General features: G+C 34.0%; 1 protein-coding gene and 1 long non-coding RNA gene across 2 annotated transcripts; one reads left to right on the forward strand and one right to left on the reverse strand.

Moving 5' to 3' along the window:
- Nucleotides 1-9,777: 9,777 nt before the first annotated feature.
- LOC114195926 lies at nucleotides 9,778-12,876 on the reverse strand. The gene is made up of 3 exons (XR_003606600.1): nucleotides 12,754-12,876; nucleotides 9,983-10,080; nucleotides 9,778-9,906 (listed from the first exon to the last, which is right to left on the reverse strand). It is a non-coding gene; the product is annotated as an uncharacterized LOC114195926 (long non-coding RNA).
- Nucleotides 12,877-14,138: 1,262 nt separating this feature from the next.
- Nucleotides 14,139-18,422, forward strand: LOC114164097 (zinc finger CCCH domain-containing protein 43-like). Its single transcript, XM_028048612.1, has 6 exons — nucleotides 14,139-14,866; nucleotides 15,186-15,251; nucleotides 16,672-16,794; nucleotides 16,919-17,191; nucleotides 17,401-17,670; nucleotides 18,056-18,422. The coding sequence occupies exons 1-6, from the start codon at nucleotides 14,321-14,323 to the stop codon at nucleotides 18,230-18,232; spliced, it is 1,455 nt and encodes a 484-aa protein (XP_027904413.1). The 5' UTR covers nucleotides 14,139-14,320; the 3' UTR covers nucleotides 18,233-18,422.
- Nucleotides 18,423-19,418: the final 996 nt, after the last annotated feature.

Consider the following 19,418-nt stretch of genomic DNA (forward strand, 5'->3'; position numbering starts at 1 on the left):
TTTGATAACTCAAACTATAATTATAATATTGAAATTACGAAAAATATGAAGTTATACAATTTTCCATTTTTAATTCATTAAAAATACACTAATTCAATGATAATTTAAATTATTTTTCATAACGAGAAATGTTTATTCCTATGTCAATTATTTAAGGCATGATACAACTATAAAAGTAACACTAATTATAGAATGTTTAATATTATGGTTTAATTGACATTTGAATTACTTTGCATATAAATTTTCAATTTAAAATAGAAATACAATATGAAATTTAAGAAGGAACAATAAAAAATCCATTTGATTTTTATAATTTGAAAAATAAATAATGTATTCAATCAAGTGAAAGAAATATTAATAATTAATGCTAAGAAAATAAGTTATTATGATAAATTGGTATCATTGTCTTTCTGAGCATGCATCTGACATGCACAAGAGCTCACAATGCTTTTATCTAATACTTTTATCTAATACTTATATGCTTTTATCTAATAATTATCTTACAATATTATTAAATAGCTTCAAAAAATTATATTTCATATACAAGAGCTTATAATATTCTTATTTTGTTTTCTAATTACCTCTTTATATATTTTATTTGATATGTGAAATATGTTCAAAATCATGCGTATCATAATTTTTAGGTTTAATTATTTCATTATTCATTGTTTTTTAAGAGATATCAAGTTGGTTCTTTAGTTTTGTTTTTCTCAATCTGCTAATAACTTTTTTTAATATGAATTAATTTGGTTTTAAATATTTTAAAAGTGATTTAATTTAGTTATTACTGTGAGTTTTTCACATGTAATGTTAAAATTCGTGACACGTATTAATTTGTGATTTTTTTGAATTTTCTTCTACAAGTGTCACCTCAGAGTTGTACCACGTGGACATAATCAGTGTGACATGATAATAAAGTGTGAAGTGATAATGACATGTGGATAGAGTCTCACTTTGGTTCTTATATTTGTTTTTTAGATTTATTTTAGTCCAATTTTTTGTAAAAATAGAATAATATTGTCACTCTTTAAATTAAAATAATTTTTTTTATAAATCTTATGTTGATGTATTTACTAAAATTGACATTTTAATTAAATATTTCTGAAAATATATTTAAATTAACTTTAAAATCTATACGAAATTTTTAGAACAAGTTGCATGGATGAATTGATAATGGAGTTAATACTTGGATCTTAAGAAATTATACTATTCAACTTCTTAATTTTAATTTGTTCATTTATTTTCTGGTTACATGATTTGTATTCTGTTTCACATTAGATTTAATAATCATATTCAAACTCTAACTAACATGAATAAAATTATATAGATTTTAAAGTTATTTTAAAAATATTTTCAGAAATATTCAGTAAAAATGTTAATTTAGTAAGAATATCAGTATAAGATTTATACAAAACATAAATTGAGTCTCAATCTAAAAAGGGATAATACTTTATTTCTACAAAAATTGGGATGGAATTGAATATAAAAAACAAATGTAGGACCAAATTGAAACTTTGCCCATGTGACATTATCAAATTACAATGTTATTGCCACGTGACACAACTTGTGAAATCATGTGTAAAAAAATAAAATTAAAAAAATTAAAAACATAATCAAAAACGTTTTTAAGAAAACCATGTATTGACACGTGACATTGACTTTAATTCCATTTGTGAAAAAACTAACAAAAATTACCACATTAAATTATTTTAAAAAAAATTAAGATTGAATTCAATCAAATTAAAAAAAGGAAAATGATATGCTGACCCCTTATTTTGACTCCATAAGTGACTCCATGACGTGGCATGCACAGGTGGAAATAATTTTTTAAATTAAAATTAATTTTTGTGAACCATTTTACTCCAGACGTGGCTTACAGCGGATAGTGGGGTTGGGCGGGTCATAATCGGGTCAGAAGGCGTTTTGGATAGTGGGTTAGGGCGCGTCTTAATTGAAAGGGTAGGAAATTAGGGTTTCGTGTGGAGAGTGGGAGCAAAAACGAGATTTCAGGAGAAGAAAGAAAGAAAGGGAAAACCCGTTCGAAAGGAGAAAGGAAGAAAGGAGAAAGGAAGAAAGGAGAAAGGAGAAAGGATAAAGGAAGAAAGGAGAAGACGAAGAGAGAAGACGAAGAGAGAAGACGAAGAGAGAAGACGAAGGGAGAAGACGTTCCTTCCAGATTTAGGGTTTTTTTTCGTCTCCATTGTTGGATTCTTGTTCGTGAAAAACGAGAAAAGGGAAAAGAAAGAAAGAAAGGGAAAACCCAGTCGAAAGGAGAAAGGAAGAAAGGAGAATACGTGTGTTGTAGTGAGTCGAAAAAGACGAAGGGAGAAGACGAAGAGAGAAGACGAAGGGAGAAGACGAAGGGAGAAGACGTTCGTAGGTATGTTAGGGTTTTTCTTCGTCTCCATTGTTGGATTCAGCTTCGTAGTTCGTAGGTATGTTTTTTTTTATCTGGGTTTCTCCACTACGGCAACAGGTTTGTGGTATTTTTTTTCCAAAGTCGTGGTTATGGGTTTTTTGGTTAAGGAACTGAGATTTTTTTTTGGTTTTCGCCAGCATAGTCAAGTGAGTTATTGTTTAAAGACAAATTTAACATCTATCTTGTACAGGTGAATGACCACAACACTGTAATCCTCGACGAAGCTTGCGAAGTTAGGGTTTGTGGTGCTTTCAGTTGTTCGATTCAGGCAGTGGTTGGTATGTTTGTGTTATTTTTCCTTTTCTGTGATTTTGGTGCTTTGATAGATGCATGAATACTAGTTTTGTAACTAGGTTGATGAAATTTGTCTTATTTTATTGTGATGACTTGTTTGCTGACAAGTGATGACCTGTGATGCATTTTGTGCAATAATGTGTTAATCAATGTTTTTTAAATTCGTAGCAGTCAATAGTTGTGGTTTCAAACCCAAGTGGAATAAAGCTGTAGGATTTATTCATGATGACCTGTGTGCATCCAAGTGATGAGTTGTGTTGCATTTTTTGCAATCATGTGTGTTGACGCAATGTTCTTAACTTGCATACTATTTTATTGGTTGATTATGTTTGGATAATGTGAGTTAATTTGTAAATATTCCTTAGATGTGTGGTTTCATTGGCAACTGGAGTACACTTGTTTGATGTATGACTGATGACCTGTCTGCTCATAAGTGATGACCTGTGTTATATTTTTTGGAACCATGTGGTATGAATCAATTTTTTCATGTTTCATTTGATACCACTGATTATGGGGTGTTTAAATCATGGGTAATATGCAGGTGATTTTGTATGGGTAATATGCATTCATACGTAGTTATCTGTTTGATGTGGTTTCAAACCCAAGTGGAATAAAGCTGTAGGATTTATTCATGATGACCTGTGTGCATCCAAGTGATGAGTTGTGTTGCATTTTTTGCAATCATGTGTGTTGACTCAATGTTCTTAACTTGCATACTATTTTATTGGTTGATTATGTTTGGATAATGTGAGTTAATTTGTAAATATTCCTTAGATGTGTGGTTTCATTGGCAACTGTAGTACACTTGTTTGATGTATGACTGATGACCTGTCTGCTCATAAGTGATGACCTGTGTTATATTTTTTGGAACCATGTGGTATGAATCAATTTTTTCATGTTTCATTTGATAGCACTGAATAGTTGATTATGGGGTGATTAAATCATGTATAGTGTGATTTAATTTTAAATTATATGTTTGATGAAATTATGTATTCAGGTCATAAATATGGCTTCATTCCGTGAGGGAAGTGAATTCAATGTGGACCGCAAGGTATGATAAATTTTGTACTTCAATTTATTTGCAAATTTGTCATGTAAAAAATGACATAACAATTTTTTTTTATTCCAGATCTATTTTAGGCATTCATGTCGGACCAAATTGATTGGTAGTTTGAATAACAAGTTAACAGATGAGCAAAAATCATTTATCCGAGGAACACCATTTGGATGGATGGTTGAGTTGACAGAGTCTGTTAAAATATCTAGGAATCTTTTGACTCCGTTAATCAGTAGGTGGGTTGAAAGGTTGGGAGGGTTTGACATGAGTGCACAAGTTGTTGGATTTACCTATTTAGATGTATGTCTTGGTCTAGGTTTGAGGGTGGTGGGTGAGAACATTGATTTAAACCAGGAAGGGTTAAATAGTGATTCAAGGAATTTATTTGGAGCTTCCCAAGTTGTTGATATCGACATGGTATATGATTACATCTTCAAACATATTAAAGTGCTTTGTTTAGAGGATTTTGGTAAGCTTTATGTTTTGTTAGCAATTTCTGAGTTTTTGTTGCCCAATCATAGTGGAACAGTTTTTTCTATTTTGTTTAACATTGTTGATGACCTGGGTAGTATTGGGAAATTTAATTGGGGTCGAGTGGTGTATGAGTTTTTGGTTGGCAGTATATGTGAAGCTAAATTGTTCTTGAAGGAGAAACAAAGTACCAAACACTTCCACGTAGCTGGATGTGTTTATTTGTTACAGGTACTGTATGTTAAATTAAATTAGAAGTTGTTTCATCCGTTTAAAATATTTGGTTGAGTTATGTCTGATTTTGATTACAATTGTGGCAGTTATGGTCTTTTGACCATTTTTTGATACCGAATTTAAAGGATTGTCAGCGCACGACAAAGTTTCCCAGAATCTTGCATTGGATGGAAATGAAAGCAGGGGACAATGTAATTAAAAGGAGTTTGACAAATAACACTGTAGGTTGGGTATTTTGTTTGATTTTTTTCCTAAATCTGTCATCTATATTGATTGAAGTTTGTTGTGAATTGTTTCAGGTTGTTGCAGATGTTGCTGCCTCTGCAGAAGAGCTGACCAATCCCTTCGTTAAAGAAGGGTTTGAGGTATACGGACGTCAAAGTAAGGGTACTAAAATAATTGACTTAATTAAAGCTGTCGAACAACAAGAAAGTGTGCTAGGGGAATTGCAAAAAGAACTTGAGGACTTAAATGCAATGATGATTGAGAGGACGAAGCAGCGCCAACACCAGCAGGGCAAAATGAATTTTTCTGACTTTGGTGAGGCAAGTGCTGGTCATTCGCAAACACCTAATTCGAACCACCCCACTGGCTGCATTGAATTTGGCAATTCTGGTGACAGGGGTCATGTGGAAGAAGTTAATTATCCAAATCAAGAAACACAAGAATCTGAAGAAAGCAACATGTATGTCCGACGAAGGGAGGGTCCTCGGTTGCGTGTTAAGAGTATAGCAATAAGAACTCCTTTTGCAGCATTTAGTAGGAGGAAGCGCAATAAGTAGTTCATTTATAGATTTGATGTAATTTGGATTTCTATTGATAAATTTGGTTTTTTTTATGTTTAGACATTGTTGTCGTGATTGATTACAATTTCCTTGTTTGGCTCACTCATTGATTTATGGAATTGTGAGTGGTTTATGTTAACTGATAGTTGGATGTTGATCATCTTAATTTTGACTGTGATGAACAGCGAATACATATGTTGTCCAAAATTTAGTAATGTTGGTTACCACACAGATGAGAAGTGATTAATTATGTGCAAGATTTTGTTCACAGGTCAACACTTAATATATGATTGATCCACATTTAAAATGTTAGAGTGATTAAGTCCAATTTTTTGAAGCAGGTCACTACTTAATTGTTCTTGAGTCATCATATAATTTGAATACAGATAACAAAAATATCATGTTGGAGTTGTGGATGAATTATGCCACACGTATTGTTGTTGTTTAATACCTTTCATAAACGCAATATAGGTGTTAAATTTCATTAAGTATGGAGTACTTATTATCAATTATCACACGCCTACTTTGGTAAAGTTAAGTTTCGTAGAATTTATGTTATCAGAGACCACGAATTTGGAAGGTGTGCAAAATGTTTATTGTAGGTCAGCACTTAATACTTCATTGTTAACCAATTAATATTGTCAGTGTTAGGCATGTATGTTATATTCCAGTTGTAGCACAATTTTCCCACAGATTCACCATGGGCAGTAGCCTACATTAAATTTTACTCTATTTGTGTGATTGATTGTAAGTGAGTTTCATACTATAACCTTTTTCATATATCAGAAATTATGAAGGTGTGCAAAATCTTTGTCGGTGGTCAACACTTATTTGTACATAGATATACTAAGTTAAACTGACAGTGAAATGGATATCACAGTGATAAAATAAGTTTAATATCATAGTTGTAGTTGATCATTCCAACAGTGCCATGAAAATTAAAATCAACATCAAAAACACTCAAGTTAAAAATAAATAACCTAAAAATTGAAGACATTAAAGACTCATGACTTAGGTGAGTGATATATTATCCAGAACAGAAGATTGAACTTTGGAAATCTCCCCAACCTCAACACATGGAATATTTGTGGATGGAGGAACCATCATCTGCAGTATGTCCTCCACATTAGTTGTGTTAGTAGGCTCCACGTTGGGATGCAAATTGGGTCCGAAATTTGTGTTGACATTTGCGTTTGGACTGGAATTTTTACTAGGCTGGGCATCAGTTTCCACATTTTGTTTCACAACATAGTTAAGTCGCACCACAGGCATAGAAGTTTGAACTTCTTCTTCAGTGGGATGAGTGATGTCATACTTGAAAACCTACAAATGTTATAAATGGTAATATTGTGTGACTTAAAGACACAGTATGAATTAAAAAAAACATATTTGTGTGAAGATTAGTTATTTACCTTGACAATGTTCCTAAGTGTGATGTTGAGGTACCCAAAAGGTCTAAATATAGCAACCTATTGAATCAAAATTCATAAAGTTTAATGAGTAATTGTACAAGAAGAGGAAAAGTAATCAAGAGACATTATTTCATAGTTCACTAACTTCTTTCAACAGTAATACAGAGCCAACACCAATGTCACTACCAAACTCACGATCTGATAGAACTTTGTTGTGTAGGCTTGCCTTGGCTGTATCAGTAGGGTCCTGACAGAGTCATTTTACACGTGAGTAATAACTAAATAATGGAGTGCAAGTAAATCACTAAATCAAAAATCACCTTAATAGTGATGAGCATGTCCCCCAGGCCGTTCGGTTTGCACTCTTTGACAACACAAGCAACAAAACGCATTCGATTCATTGATTTCCTGTTTGATAGTGGAGTTATATTTTTAATATCCCCGTCGTCAGCCATATCAAAAAAGACCTTAAAGTTACACTATTGATCAACACTAAAATATTAACATTTCTACTTCTTTAAAGATGGTTTAAATATTTCAAGTACAGCCTCCCTATGCTTATTTTCTGGGTGAAGAATCCAGTCACAAATGTACTGCTGCCTGAATTGTTGTAGATCCTCCTGCCACCAAAGAACAACTACTTAATTACATATTCATATCAAAATAACTTTATGCAAGTTAAATGTAAACAGTTCCAAGGATATTATACTCACATCAGTGTAAGCTGGCATGCTTTTCCCATCAAATCTTTTTATGCCATCCCATATCTCAAGATACTTCAACACCATAATACCACAATCATGCCTGGAAGTGGTTAACAAAACAATTATTGAAAACTTCCTAATTACGTAACCAAGTTGTATGAATAGGCTACTCAATTAAAGTTGTGCTTACAAATTAGGCTGTTTAGGAACGTCTTCAATATGGACTTCAAATGTTGGCTTCAATTTATTTTTGTCATTTAAGAATAGCCAAAAGAGATTTTCCACATTTTGTACCTATAACAGATATTAATCGAACATAAATAATGTGAACACAATGAACATCAGTAATTGAAATTTTATAATGTCACACATGGACCTACCACGTGAGTATCAATCTGTTTTCGCCTTCGACATTTGTGTGCAAGTGAATCTAAGACAAAGAACTCTTTCGTTTTACAATTAAAAGCATAACACCACCAATGTTCAGCATAAATGACTGGGGCAAACAACTAAATACAAGTAACATTAACAAACACATTTCATTTTGTAACAAAATATAAGAGCATTTAACAATTAAAGATACTCACAAAATCTGCTGTTAATATATCCTGCACTGAAACCAAATCACGTGTCAGGTAATGCCTGTAGTCATCTAGACACCACTCACGTCTATTCACCTTTCTTTTGTTACAATCAAGGATAACTGCATTCTGAATCACAACAAAAGTCAATACTTATACACTAATTTAAGCATAAATAGTAAAGGAACAAAAAAAAAACTTACTGTATAGAAAGGATTGAATATAACCCTACTAATCTTCCCGGTCAGCATTTTCTGTTTATACATGAACTCGTAGGCTGCAAACATTATAGACTGAACACAAAAAAATAATTATATCAGTACATGGTTGTAGTAACAATAGAAATAGTCATAAACTTAAGTTTCATACTTTACCATGTTATCAATCCAACCACGTGGACGAAAACATTGACATTCATCGCTCCTCAATATCTCACCATTCAAATCAACATAAATAGTTCTGAAAAGTAAAAAGAAACAACTCAAAGTGTTAACTATTAGTGTGTGTTGACGTTGAATACATTATTAATAAAAATAGCATACCTGGGACAACCAACAGCAGTCACATCCTTATACAATTTAGCCTTATCTATAAATAGTGTATTACTTTGACCTTCAGTGTTAGGCTTAATAGCTTTGTCGTCTCCATTATGGTTGGCTTTTGGTTTGTCATTGAGGTCATCTTCCTCACACTGATGAGGTTGCGGACTCTCTTTCCGGTGTGAAGGACAAGCCTGGCCTTCATCAGACTTCCATTGCTCAGAAGGACATTTATCTTCTTCATTAACATCATTTCTTTTTCCTGCACAGGAGTCAGGTTCAGGAGCATCAAAAAATTCATCACGCATCTTCTTTATCTGTTCTTTCATGTCAAGAATCATCCGTTCATGTTTTTCAAATTTTTCTTCCAAATCCACTTGCTGTTTGGAATGAGAAACACCCTACATGCCATCATTATTCACATTATATTGCTCATCAATGTGAATGACATTTTGCACTATTGGGTTGTTCCTCTCCTCTGCAGTTAGGGCCCAACCAAACACAATCTACAAATAAAATAAATCTGTTTGGAACACATTTCGTAATAAAACCAAACATATACAAATACAACTCAAATAAAACCTTATTCTTTTCAAAAGCAGACTCAATATTAGGTGTCCTAATCTTCACGGAGGGCCACCGCAGAAATCTTGGGAATTTAACCTCCCCCTCTACATCTTCTAAGCCAAGACGATGAGCAGCCCAAACCTATAAAAATGTTAGACAAATCAATAAATTATAAAAATGCATAAGGAAAATAAAGGTTGCTAAAACATTAATTACCTGAACAACTACAACAGATCCGGCTAAGTTAAGGCTACGAGTATTTATCTTTTCTCGTACAACCTTACATCCACGATTGAGTGCAGAGATCAAAAAACTATGCACTGACTCTGCCCAATTATATTCGCTTAAGTTGTCAACGTTGTCTAACACTTTGAAAGGCATATTGGTCACTGTCCTAGATGTCCTAGGAAAATAAAATACAGTAAAACAAAGTAACAAATACAACCTACACACATTCTCTACATCATCATCACTAACCACTAGGTTCTTAATCTTCTTAATTATGTCTCGCAAGGTGATTGGTTTCTTCTCAAAAAGTGAACCTACTACCCCACTTACATCATCATCAAATTCAACACATTTACCAACCATACTAAGACCTAAGCATACACAAACATCATAAACCAATAACCCCACCAAATGCTGACCTACACGAATATATTCCCCTTGTGGAACCCATCTACGCAACACTTCCCTCAACAAAGGAAAATTTATTTCCAATGCGTTGTCCACCTCCAAACACCATCTAAATGGTGTTGCCTGAATCCGTTTACGGTGGGTGGCTTTTAGTACATTGTTTACTTCAACAATGTACTTGCTTTCGCACCTATGCACAATTCGCACCTATAGCACCATGAACAAAATATTATTTATTAGAAATAATAAAAAAAGTTAAATAACTTAAAGATTCTAATTATACCTGATCAACATTTTCCACCACCTTCTTCTTCTTTCCCTTATTGCCTGCTTCTGGAATACATTTGCGTTCACGTTTGCTAGACATCTTACTTAAAATTCCTAAATAAAACCAAATATAACTGAAAATTTATCACATGGACCAAAGTAAATAACCTCATAAACAATTATTGACTGCCATAACAAAACAGATAAAAAATTCGATTAATACTGATTGCAAAAAATGTATCACAGGTCATCACTTGGGTGCACAAAAGTCATCACCAACAAATTAGAAGTCTTTAACCCCACTAATTACAAATCACATATTATTAACAAAATTTTGTCACCCCAAACACACGAATTAACTGCTATAGTATCACTTCAAAAAAATTGAGTAAAACCACATTTTTGTAACAAATGATGCACAGGTCATCATTTACTTGCACACAGGTCATCACACACAAAAATGCTGCTTATAAGAAAGTCAAATCAATGTTGAAGAGGGTCCAACGCAGCAAATGATCCAATGGGGCCTTTAAAGTTATCCTATCAATCTTCAAAAGACTATCAATCTTCAAAACACTATATTTCTTCATTCAGCTCAAAATCCTAGTTTCCCAAAGTATGCAATTATAGCCATTATTGGAAAATCAATTGTTGATATTGTGACAGAATATATTTACATGAATAACAATTATAAAGTTAAAACCAAAAATGTCTTTTTTTTTCTATAAATGGTTATAAGTTCACCTTCTCTCTCTGTATCATGCACTTTTTCCATTACAGAAGTCAAATCCTAAGAATTTACAAACTTAATATCTATTAATAAAACGTAATTAAAAAGGTAATATTGTAAATTTGAAAAGAAAATTTTAATTTGAATATGAATTTTGTAGAAAAGGTACTTAAAAGGATGATGAGTAATTACTTTTTTAATAAACATGAATCATTACTGATATATAATCTAAATGAAGAATATTTTACAAGTTATATATGACAATTTTCACACTTTGTTCAATAACCCATTACCGATGCAAAACTTCAGACGAAATCAATATATACACAAAGGACTATATATCTTATCTTATCTCATCAATGCTTTCAGACAACTACCTTCTAAATTGGTTTCCATCAAGTTTTTGTCCAGTTACCTCAAACAGGTTAATATATTTTATATGATGTTTGTTCTAAAATATAGATTTATGCAAACTTGTATCTAAACTGGTATCACAAAGCTGATTGAGGAATCATGTGAATTTCTTAATCTGATTCAAAACAGACCATCTAATCCCTACTTTTAATAAACGCCATGTTGTCAAATATCTTGCCACCCACACATGATTTAGACTGTTTTTTATGGCCAAGGAACTGAAGAAAGAAATTGAAGAAAATGAGCGAGATTGCATTACTTTAGCTTGTTAAATTAGAGGAAGTCCCGTTGCTGGATAATCATATACACAAATAAAGAACTCCAAAGGAGTGCAGATTGAACCTTAGCCCAAGTGCCATCTCACGTACTAGTCTTTTACTGCAGCAAATGAACTTTTTCGAAAACCAAGGGCTTTAAGTTTCGTAGTTTGTGTCCTTTTAGCTTCCTCCAGCTTGACAATTCCTAATTTGTATGTACGAATGCGCTCTTAGATCACTAAGAAAATTCAGGCTTTAATAATAGTGCTTCTATGGCAATCCTGATAGGGTCTGTTTTTCAAGTGTTAATAATAGGATATCATCCTCAATGCTTTATTACGTTTTAGAGTACTCTATGTTTTATTGATCTTGAAACTAACCATTAGTCTTTCTGCATGAAAAATCTTACTGCCAATGCCTAAATGGATACATTTAATGCTATCTCACAAAGGAAGAGGTGGGGTGGGGTTAAATTATGACCCTTTTAACGACATATAACATTCTTCTTTAATGCTACATTGACTTTTGAACTAGAAGACGTTCTCAACAATTCTCCTCTCTTTATCAACTAAGTCCAAATTGTCAGATTTATTCTGAACAAGGAAATGATCAAAGAAAAACAGAGGTGGTATACCTCTTCACTTGGAATGCTCCGGTGCATTTATAAGGTGCTTAAGGAGTGATAGGAAAAAACGCTTATTGGAAAAGTTATCTACCTTTTTCCCTGAAATTGTAGTGTATTAATTGGTGAGATATGTGTCTTCTCTGTTAAGCCCCTTAGTTTCTCATAGTTGGTGAGATTCGAACTTTCAATCTATATTACAGATACGCACTATCATGGTGGACAACATTGAAAAAATATTGGAGAGAGGTGACCGGATTGAGCTTCTTGTTTATAAGACAGCAACAATGCAAGATAGTGCATTTCACTTTAGGAAACAGTCGAAGCGCCTTCGAAGAGCTCTTTGGATGAAAAATTTTAAACTACTGAGAGTAAAATTTCTTTCATACGTTACACACAAGAAAATACATTTTGGAAAGTATACATTTTGTATCTGGGATTCAACAAATTCTTTGGATTTAAAGTCATGGGGCTGGGTTTTTTGACATAGGGAAACTTCTAAATTATGTGCTACACACAACACATATATTGATATTCGATAACAACCAAACATTCAAAAATCACACACACAGTTTGATCCCAGAGAAAACGAAAAAGTTCAAATCAAATAAAGAAGCCATATCAGACAGATATTCCAGATTCTAATACTCCTCATCTCTGTCACCATCTTCTCCATCGCCACATCCATCAAGTTATCATCTAAAAATTATATTCATGCACTTCAACAACCCCTAAGACAACAAATACAAATAAAATTGGCATACCTACAATCTGCTACAAAGCCGGTCCTTCGTAGAACTGCGGCCTTTCAAAACAGTGGTTGACTAATGGAGGATATGCTTCGTCAGAACTCCCTTTCACTCCAAAAACCGCTGTAGTTGACGGTGACAATACAACCTACAACTGCGACCACAAAAGGGGGTCAAATGAAAACTGATACCAGTGAGTACGGGGGAGAAAGGAAAGAATGTTGAAATCTAAGACCAAACAACCATTCGCCACCTACACTGAACACCTTGCCGGCGGGAACAAAAAAGGCGACTATGCGGAGAGAAGAGGATCTTCCACTGAGTGCGCCGGAGAAACACCAAAGAGAAACGGTTCAACTCCTCCACAGCAAACGCCCTCCCTGTCCGCAAACCCTAACCCTTTCAAGGTTTAGCTGCCACAGAGATTCCGCATACCCACACTGTGCTATCTTATGCTATCTTCCTTCGCTAGACGAACCACTCCAAAATCCGTTCGCGTTGCCGGTGACAACACAACCTACAACTGCCACCACAAAAGGGAAAGTCAGTACTCATACCAGTGAGCGCGGGGAGAACGAAAGAATGTTCAAAATTTTTACCAATAAACCCTTCGCCATCTACAATGCACACCCTGCCAGTGAGAAGACAGTTGTTGTGCGGCGACTGTGCGGAGACTGTTCGGAGACGGAGTGCGCGGGAGAAGGAGCAAATACAAACGTTCAACCCATTCTCTCAAAATTGCTTCTGACCCGAATATTCACGCCCAAGCCCACTCTCCAAAAACTGCTTCTGACCCGAAATCTCGTTTTTGCTCCCACTCTCCACACGAAACCCTAATTTCCTACCCTTTCAATTAAGACGCGCCCTAACCCACTATCCAAAACGCCTTCTGACCCGATTATGACCCGCCCAACCCCACTATCGGCTGCAAGCCACGTCTGGAGTAAAATGGTTCACAAAAATTAATTTTAATTTAAAAAATTATTTCCACCTGTGCATGCCACATCATGGAGTCACTTATGGAGTCAAAATAAGGGGTCAGCATATCATTTTCCTTAAAAAATCATAAGACTAAATTGAGATAGAAAAAAAAAACTAGACAATCAAATTGTTTTGAAAAAAACAAAAGTAATGGAGTAATTATCCCTAATTTTTATTAATCGCCCATATAAAATCTTCTATATAACCATACATAAAATTTAAACTCATAAAAAGGGTATTAGTTTAATATTTTTATTTATAAAAATAAGAGAAAAACATGAAAATAGTGTTATGTATGAGTTGACATCTCAACGAAATGTGTCATGGCGGTTCTATGCACTGTATTGAAATACGTAGTAAGGTACATGCACCCATACATACAATAATACAAGACAGTGTCCTAAGTAACATTTACTAAACACACACCATTCCCATTTGTGAGAAAGTAACCCCCTTTTCGTTTCACACTTTGTTCATTCTTGGTCTTATGATTTTCCCACATAAATAAATTCTATTCCTTCTCTTACACTCTTCTTTGTGTTAGCTATCTATCATTTTCTCCATTATTAGGGTTTTTCATTTGAAATGTGGAGGTACATCAATGGAGCCCTCTGAATACGAATCAGTTGGTTCCCCCACCAAGGACCCGCTATTAGGTAAACCTTTGTCCCATGTTCGAACACTCGATCACGATCCTCAGCACTCAGATCTCAATCACGTTGCCCAGGATGATGGTGCACTTGGTGGGGAGCTTCAGGACAAGTTGGATTTGAAGGATGAGGGTGAGAGTGAGGATAAAGGTTCGAACTTGGAAGATGGGGGTGGGAAGCTAAGTGATGAAGGTGCTGCACCTGAAAGTGGTAAGGGAGAAGGGAGTGAGGAGGATGGTGGTGGTGGTGATGATGATGATGATTGCAATGGAGGGGACGAGGGGTGTGATTGGATTGAGAATGTGAATGAGAGTGAAAGTGATAAGGTGGGTGGAGATGTTGAGGGAGTAGAGAGCAGGGATGAGAGGAGCAGTGGGATAGCTCAACAGTACCCGTTGAGGCCAGAGGCTGAAGACTGTGCATATTATCTCAAAACTGGAAGTTGCAAATTTGGATTCAATTGCAAGTTCAATCATCCACTTAAGAGGAAAAACCAGGTCTGTCTCCTTGGTTTTCGCTCTCAATCGCACTATTACTAATTAAGTACTGGTATAGTAGCATGAAGCGTGAAATAGTTAAGTTAAGCATCGATAATTAATTATTAGTATGACTGCATTAGGTGCTAAGTAATTGAAGACAGCGAGTTTAAATGTATGCAATGAGTTGTGAAGGATTTTCTAGGCAAAAAAAAAAAAAAACTGAAAGTATTATAGTTAAAGGGTTATAACTAGTTCATATTTGTTGAGCATTTTATGATTGGCAATATCTTATACATGTTCACTTATTGAGTTTTAAATGTATTAACACCACATGAAGGCTAAGAAAGAGAATGCGGGAGAAAAAGAAGAACAGGCAGAAAGATCAGGGCAGACTGAATGCAAGGTAATTTCAGAATACTGTAACTTCTGTTCTTTTTTATTTTGTTTTTTTGGTTTTATACATGTATTTTGCATTAGAAGCATTGTTATCTGAGACATGATTTGAAGCTATGAGCAACTCTCTAGTATGTTTTTGTCAGTATCTGTGGATTAGCCCCTCCCACTAGATCCAAATCCCTTGTTGGTTTGCAAATGCTAGATTGTATTACCTGAATTTTGGACATAGGCATGTAGGTTCATGTTAAAATCTAGAAAATGTAGATATCATAATAATATATGCATGAGACAATAACAACAAAGATGGAAGAGATAGTCCTCTGTAAATAAATACAATCAAATAGGAATAAGCCTGAAATAGATTTGCCAAAAGGGTCCCAGCTACAGGACACTCTCTCTATCAAACCTCCCAATATTCTCTCATAAGTTGCCTACCTGTAACAGATTCCCGCACAATTCTACCCAAAGACTCTATACAGTTATTTGTTATTTCCCCTTCCATTCTGATTCTCAATATATTTCCCAATGCCTCTCTACTCAGACTTTGCTAGCTGTCACCCATCCTTTATGTAGTGCCCATTCTTTCCCATTCGATGTATATTTGTCTTATGTATACTTGGGCCAAGGGTGTATCACATGTATTTATTAAAATGTAGGTTCCGTCTGTGGAAGATTGTGTAAGGTTAACTTGAGGAGGTTTAACCATGTATTACGTTTAGGTTTTATCTGGTAATGTTATTGGTTTACAGTTTATGGCAAATAACTGTTTTTTTTATTGCAATGTCAAGTTTATGAAAATTAAAAAAGAAAGTAAATAGTTTTTTTATTTGTATTCCATACAATGCTTTTAGTTTTTGGGACTTTCATATTATTTTTTATTTAATCCCTTTGCCGTTAAGGGATATTTTACTAGATAATGTAAAAATCATATACTCGAGTTTGATTTGGCGAGTGATAGAACCATATAAGGAATAATATTCTCTGTTAGAATTCTGTGATCATTATTCAGAATTCAGTAGTTGTCAAATGACTGATAGTCGACTGATACCCTTTTTTGATACACTTTCTGATTAGGTATTGGTATGTCTTTCTATATGTCATGCATTTTCCATGAACAAAGATTCTGTCATGGTGGATCATGGCATATTAGTCATGGTGGATCATGGCATATATGTCATGCATTTTCCATGCTATACTACTATATGTTTGGCCATTATGAAGTTCTCTGTTTTGCTTTTCTTTTCAGCATTGTGAATCATGTTGGCGTAGCCTTGCTATGTTGAAAAATGTTGGATCCCTATAACAAATTTTGGATGAAACATGCTTGTATATGTATGTTTAATCTCTTTATTGTGTCGTGTTTTTAAAATGTCGTACTATTTATTACAGGTTCATAACAGAATTTTCTTTTCCTGATGTTGTGGCAGTATTATTTAAGATCTGGTGGGTGTAAGTTTGGGAAGGCTTGTAAGTTTAATCACACAAGGGGAAAGTCTTCATCAGCATCCCCATTTGCAGAGCTTAACTTCCTTGGCCTGCCTATTCGAGTGGTATAACCTTGATTCCTACATAGCATGTTATGCTGAAAATTAGTTTGTGTCCGCAATCTTTTGTTTCTGTTTAATGTGTGAAATACTTGTACCTGAAACTTGATGAAGTTGTTTTTCATGACAGGGAGAGAAAGAGTGTCACTATTACATGCGTACTGGCTCTTGTAAGTTTGGAGCAAACTGCAAGTTTAATCATCCTGATCCTACGGCTGGAGGAGGTGATTCTCCTTCTAGATATGGTAATGGAAGTTCTGTTTCATTACAAGGTGTATCACAGTCATCTATATCCTCATGGTCTTCTACTAGACCATTAAATGAATCCACTCCTTTTGTGCCAATGATACTTTCACCTAATCCAGGGGTTTCTCCTCAAAGTTCTGAATGGGATGGATATCAGGTAAATCAAAAGATTTCAATAACTATCTTGGTACGGACATTCTATTGTATTATTCTGCCAATTTTCTATCATACAAGATCTATTCAATTTAAAGCAAGAAATCTAATGTTCTTTTTATCATTTCACTTTCTGTGAGTTAAATATTCTGTATATTAACCCTTATAATTGATTGTTTTCCCTGCTATTTATTCAACTTGGGTTTTCTACAGGCACCTGTCTATCTACCTGAGAGGAATATGCATCTACCTTCAACATATGTCATGAACAACCCAGTTATGGAAACAAATGTTTATATGAATCATCAAAAACAGGTGCAGGTTGAAGAGTTTCCAGAAAGGCCTGGTGAACCTGAATGCAGCTATTTCTTAAAAACGGGGGATTGCAAATTTAAATCTAATTGTAAGTTTCACCATCCAAAGAATCGAATTGCAAGATTGCCTCCATGCAGCCTTAGTGACAAGGGTCTACCTTTGAGACCGGTAAGTTATTTTGTTCTATTGTCTTTTGCATTCATGGAGACTGTAAAATTTACAAGATTCCTGCAACATTTGTTCCACCGTTTTGGTTTAGTTTTTCTCTTTACACATTCAAGACAAATTATTTCATGAGAAATTTAAAACAAAAAAGACTGTTGGTTCTGAAAAAATGCTAGTTCACATCATGAAAAAACAGTTGGTTCTGAACAAGAAAATGTTGTGGTAATATAGGTTCTTATAAATGAAATTAAAACAGTTATGCCATTTAGTGATTATTTCTTTTCTGATTCGGAAAAGACAATATCTTGTATTCCTTGATTGTTCATGAGACAAAAGGTTAGGCTTGCTGGTTTACCTGATCTATGTTGAATGTGTTATGAAAATTCAGGACCAGAATGTTTGCACATATTACAGCCGTTATGGAATTTGCAAATTTGGACCAGCTTGTAAGTTCGATCACCCACCACCCTCAACTATGAGTGGACTTGATCAACAATCCTCACACACAGATTCTGCTAGTGTTGATGTGGCTGAAGATGGAGGTGTCAGTGTTGGGAATCAATAGTCTCTATAAACATTTTCTGGTTTTGAATATGCACATCAACTAAAAGTTGTAATTTTTATTCTAAAAAACATGATAAATTTATTTAATTTCTCTAGTTATGCCTAATGGGGCGAAAGCTTTGCACAATAGCAATATGTATGTTTAATAGAAGTTTTATTACAAGTAATATGTATATTATTATTTTTCTTGAGTTTCTTTTCTCTCATTTGGATCATCATTAGATCATTGATGTGAAAATGAAGGTGTTTATGTATGATGAGTGTTCAATTCAATTACGAAGTTGTAATTCAGAAGGATTATTTTTTTTTTGTTAAAATCGTGAAAAAAGGTAGTATGATTGTAGATCATATGTAGAATACACCTTGGTGAGGTAAAAGAACCAATGTTTATTTTGTTCAAGAACTACTCTTTAACAAGTTCATTAACACGTTACCAGCAAATAAATTTTTATCCCATATTTTGTGATCATAATATCCCAATTTAAGTTTGTTTTATTGCTTTATTTTCTTCATTTTAGATTTTTGCTTTTATTCATATGTAATGTTATAGGCAAGTATGATTTGTATTTTTGGTAAAATGAGAGTTGCCATTTGCTTTGATCTTATAGGTAGAATTTAAGTTGGTTTAATTATGTTTTTATCCCTGTTTTCGAATTAAAATATCAATTTAGTTCCTATTTTTTTTAGCCATCTCAATTAGGTTTCAAATTTAGTTAAAATGTTTCAAAGTTGCACTTTCTTTTAAGTTTTGGTAAAAGTCGTTATCTGAACCAATGGTGAAACAATGACAAGGACCAGAAATCAAGTTGATTTAAGAATTAAAAATAAATTGAAATTAGGGTTTGTAACTAGACTGTAACAATTTCCACCCTACTGAATTTGAGAACAATCTTCTTCACCTTTATCTTCAACACCCTCTATCTCTCTGGGCTTTTATTCATGTTCTATGTCATTGACATACTTACATGTCTTTAAAGAACTAATGCTGCATGGATCACACTGAAATACTAACCAGATCATTCTTCTACTTTCGAGTTACACTCTCTTGTAACAAAATGAGTGGAGGCAGCTCAAGTTCAAATGAAAAATAAATTGGACTTTTTCATAATATTGTGATTCTGTTGTTTCACTCTTTGTAGGATCTCTGGTGGGTTTTTCCTACCATGAGAGGGGAGACACTTCAACAT

This window comes from Vigna unguiculata, chromosome 9, assembly GCF_004118075.2.
Source record: "Vigna unguiculata cultivar IT97K-499-35 chromosome 9, ASM411807v1, whole genome shotgun sequence".
Classification (NCBI taxonomy): Eukaryota; Viridiplantae; Streptophyta; class Magnoliopsida; order Fabales; family Fabaceae; genus Vigna; species Vigna unguiculata.

What these genes read in the sequence shown, in the direction of transcription:
- LOC114164097 (XM_028048612.1), top strand. Translation starts at nt 14,321, where the DNA reads ATGGAGCCCTCTGAATACGAATCAGTTGGTTCCCCCACCAAGGACCCG. An exon ending in CAGGGCAGACTGAATGCAAG is followed by an intron (nt 15,252 to 16,671) that starts GTAATTTCAGAA and finishes ATGTTGTGGCAG; the next exon opens with TATTATTTAAGATCTGGTGG. An exon ending in CTGAATGGGATGGATATCAG is followed by an intron (nt 17,192 to 17,400) that starts GTAAATCAAAAG and finishes GGTTTTCTACAG; the next exon opens with GCACCTGTCTATCTACCTGA.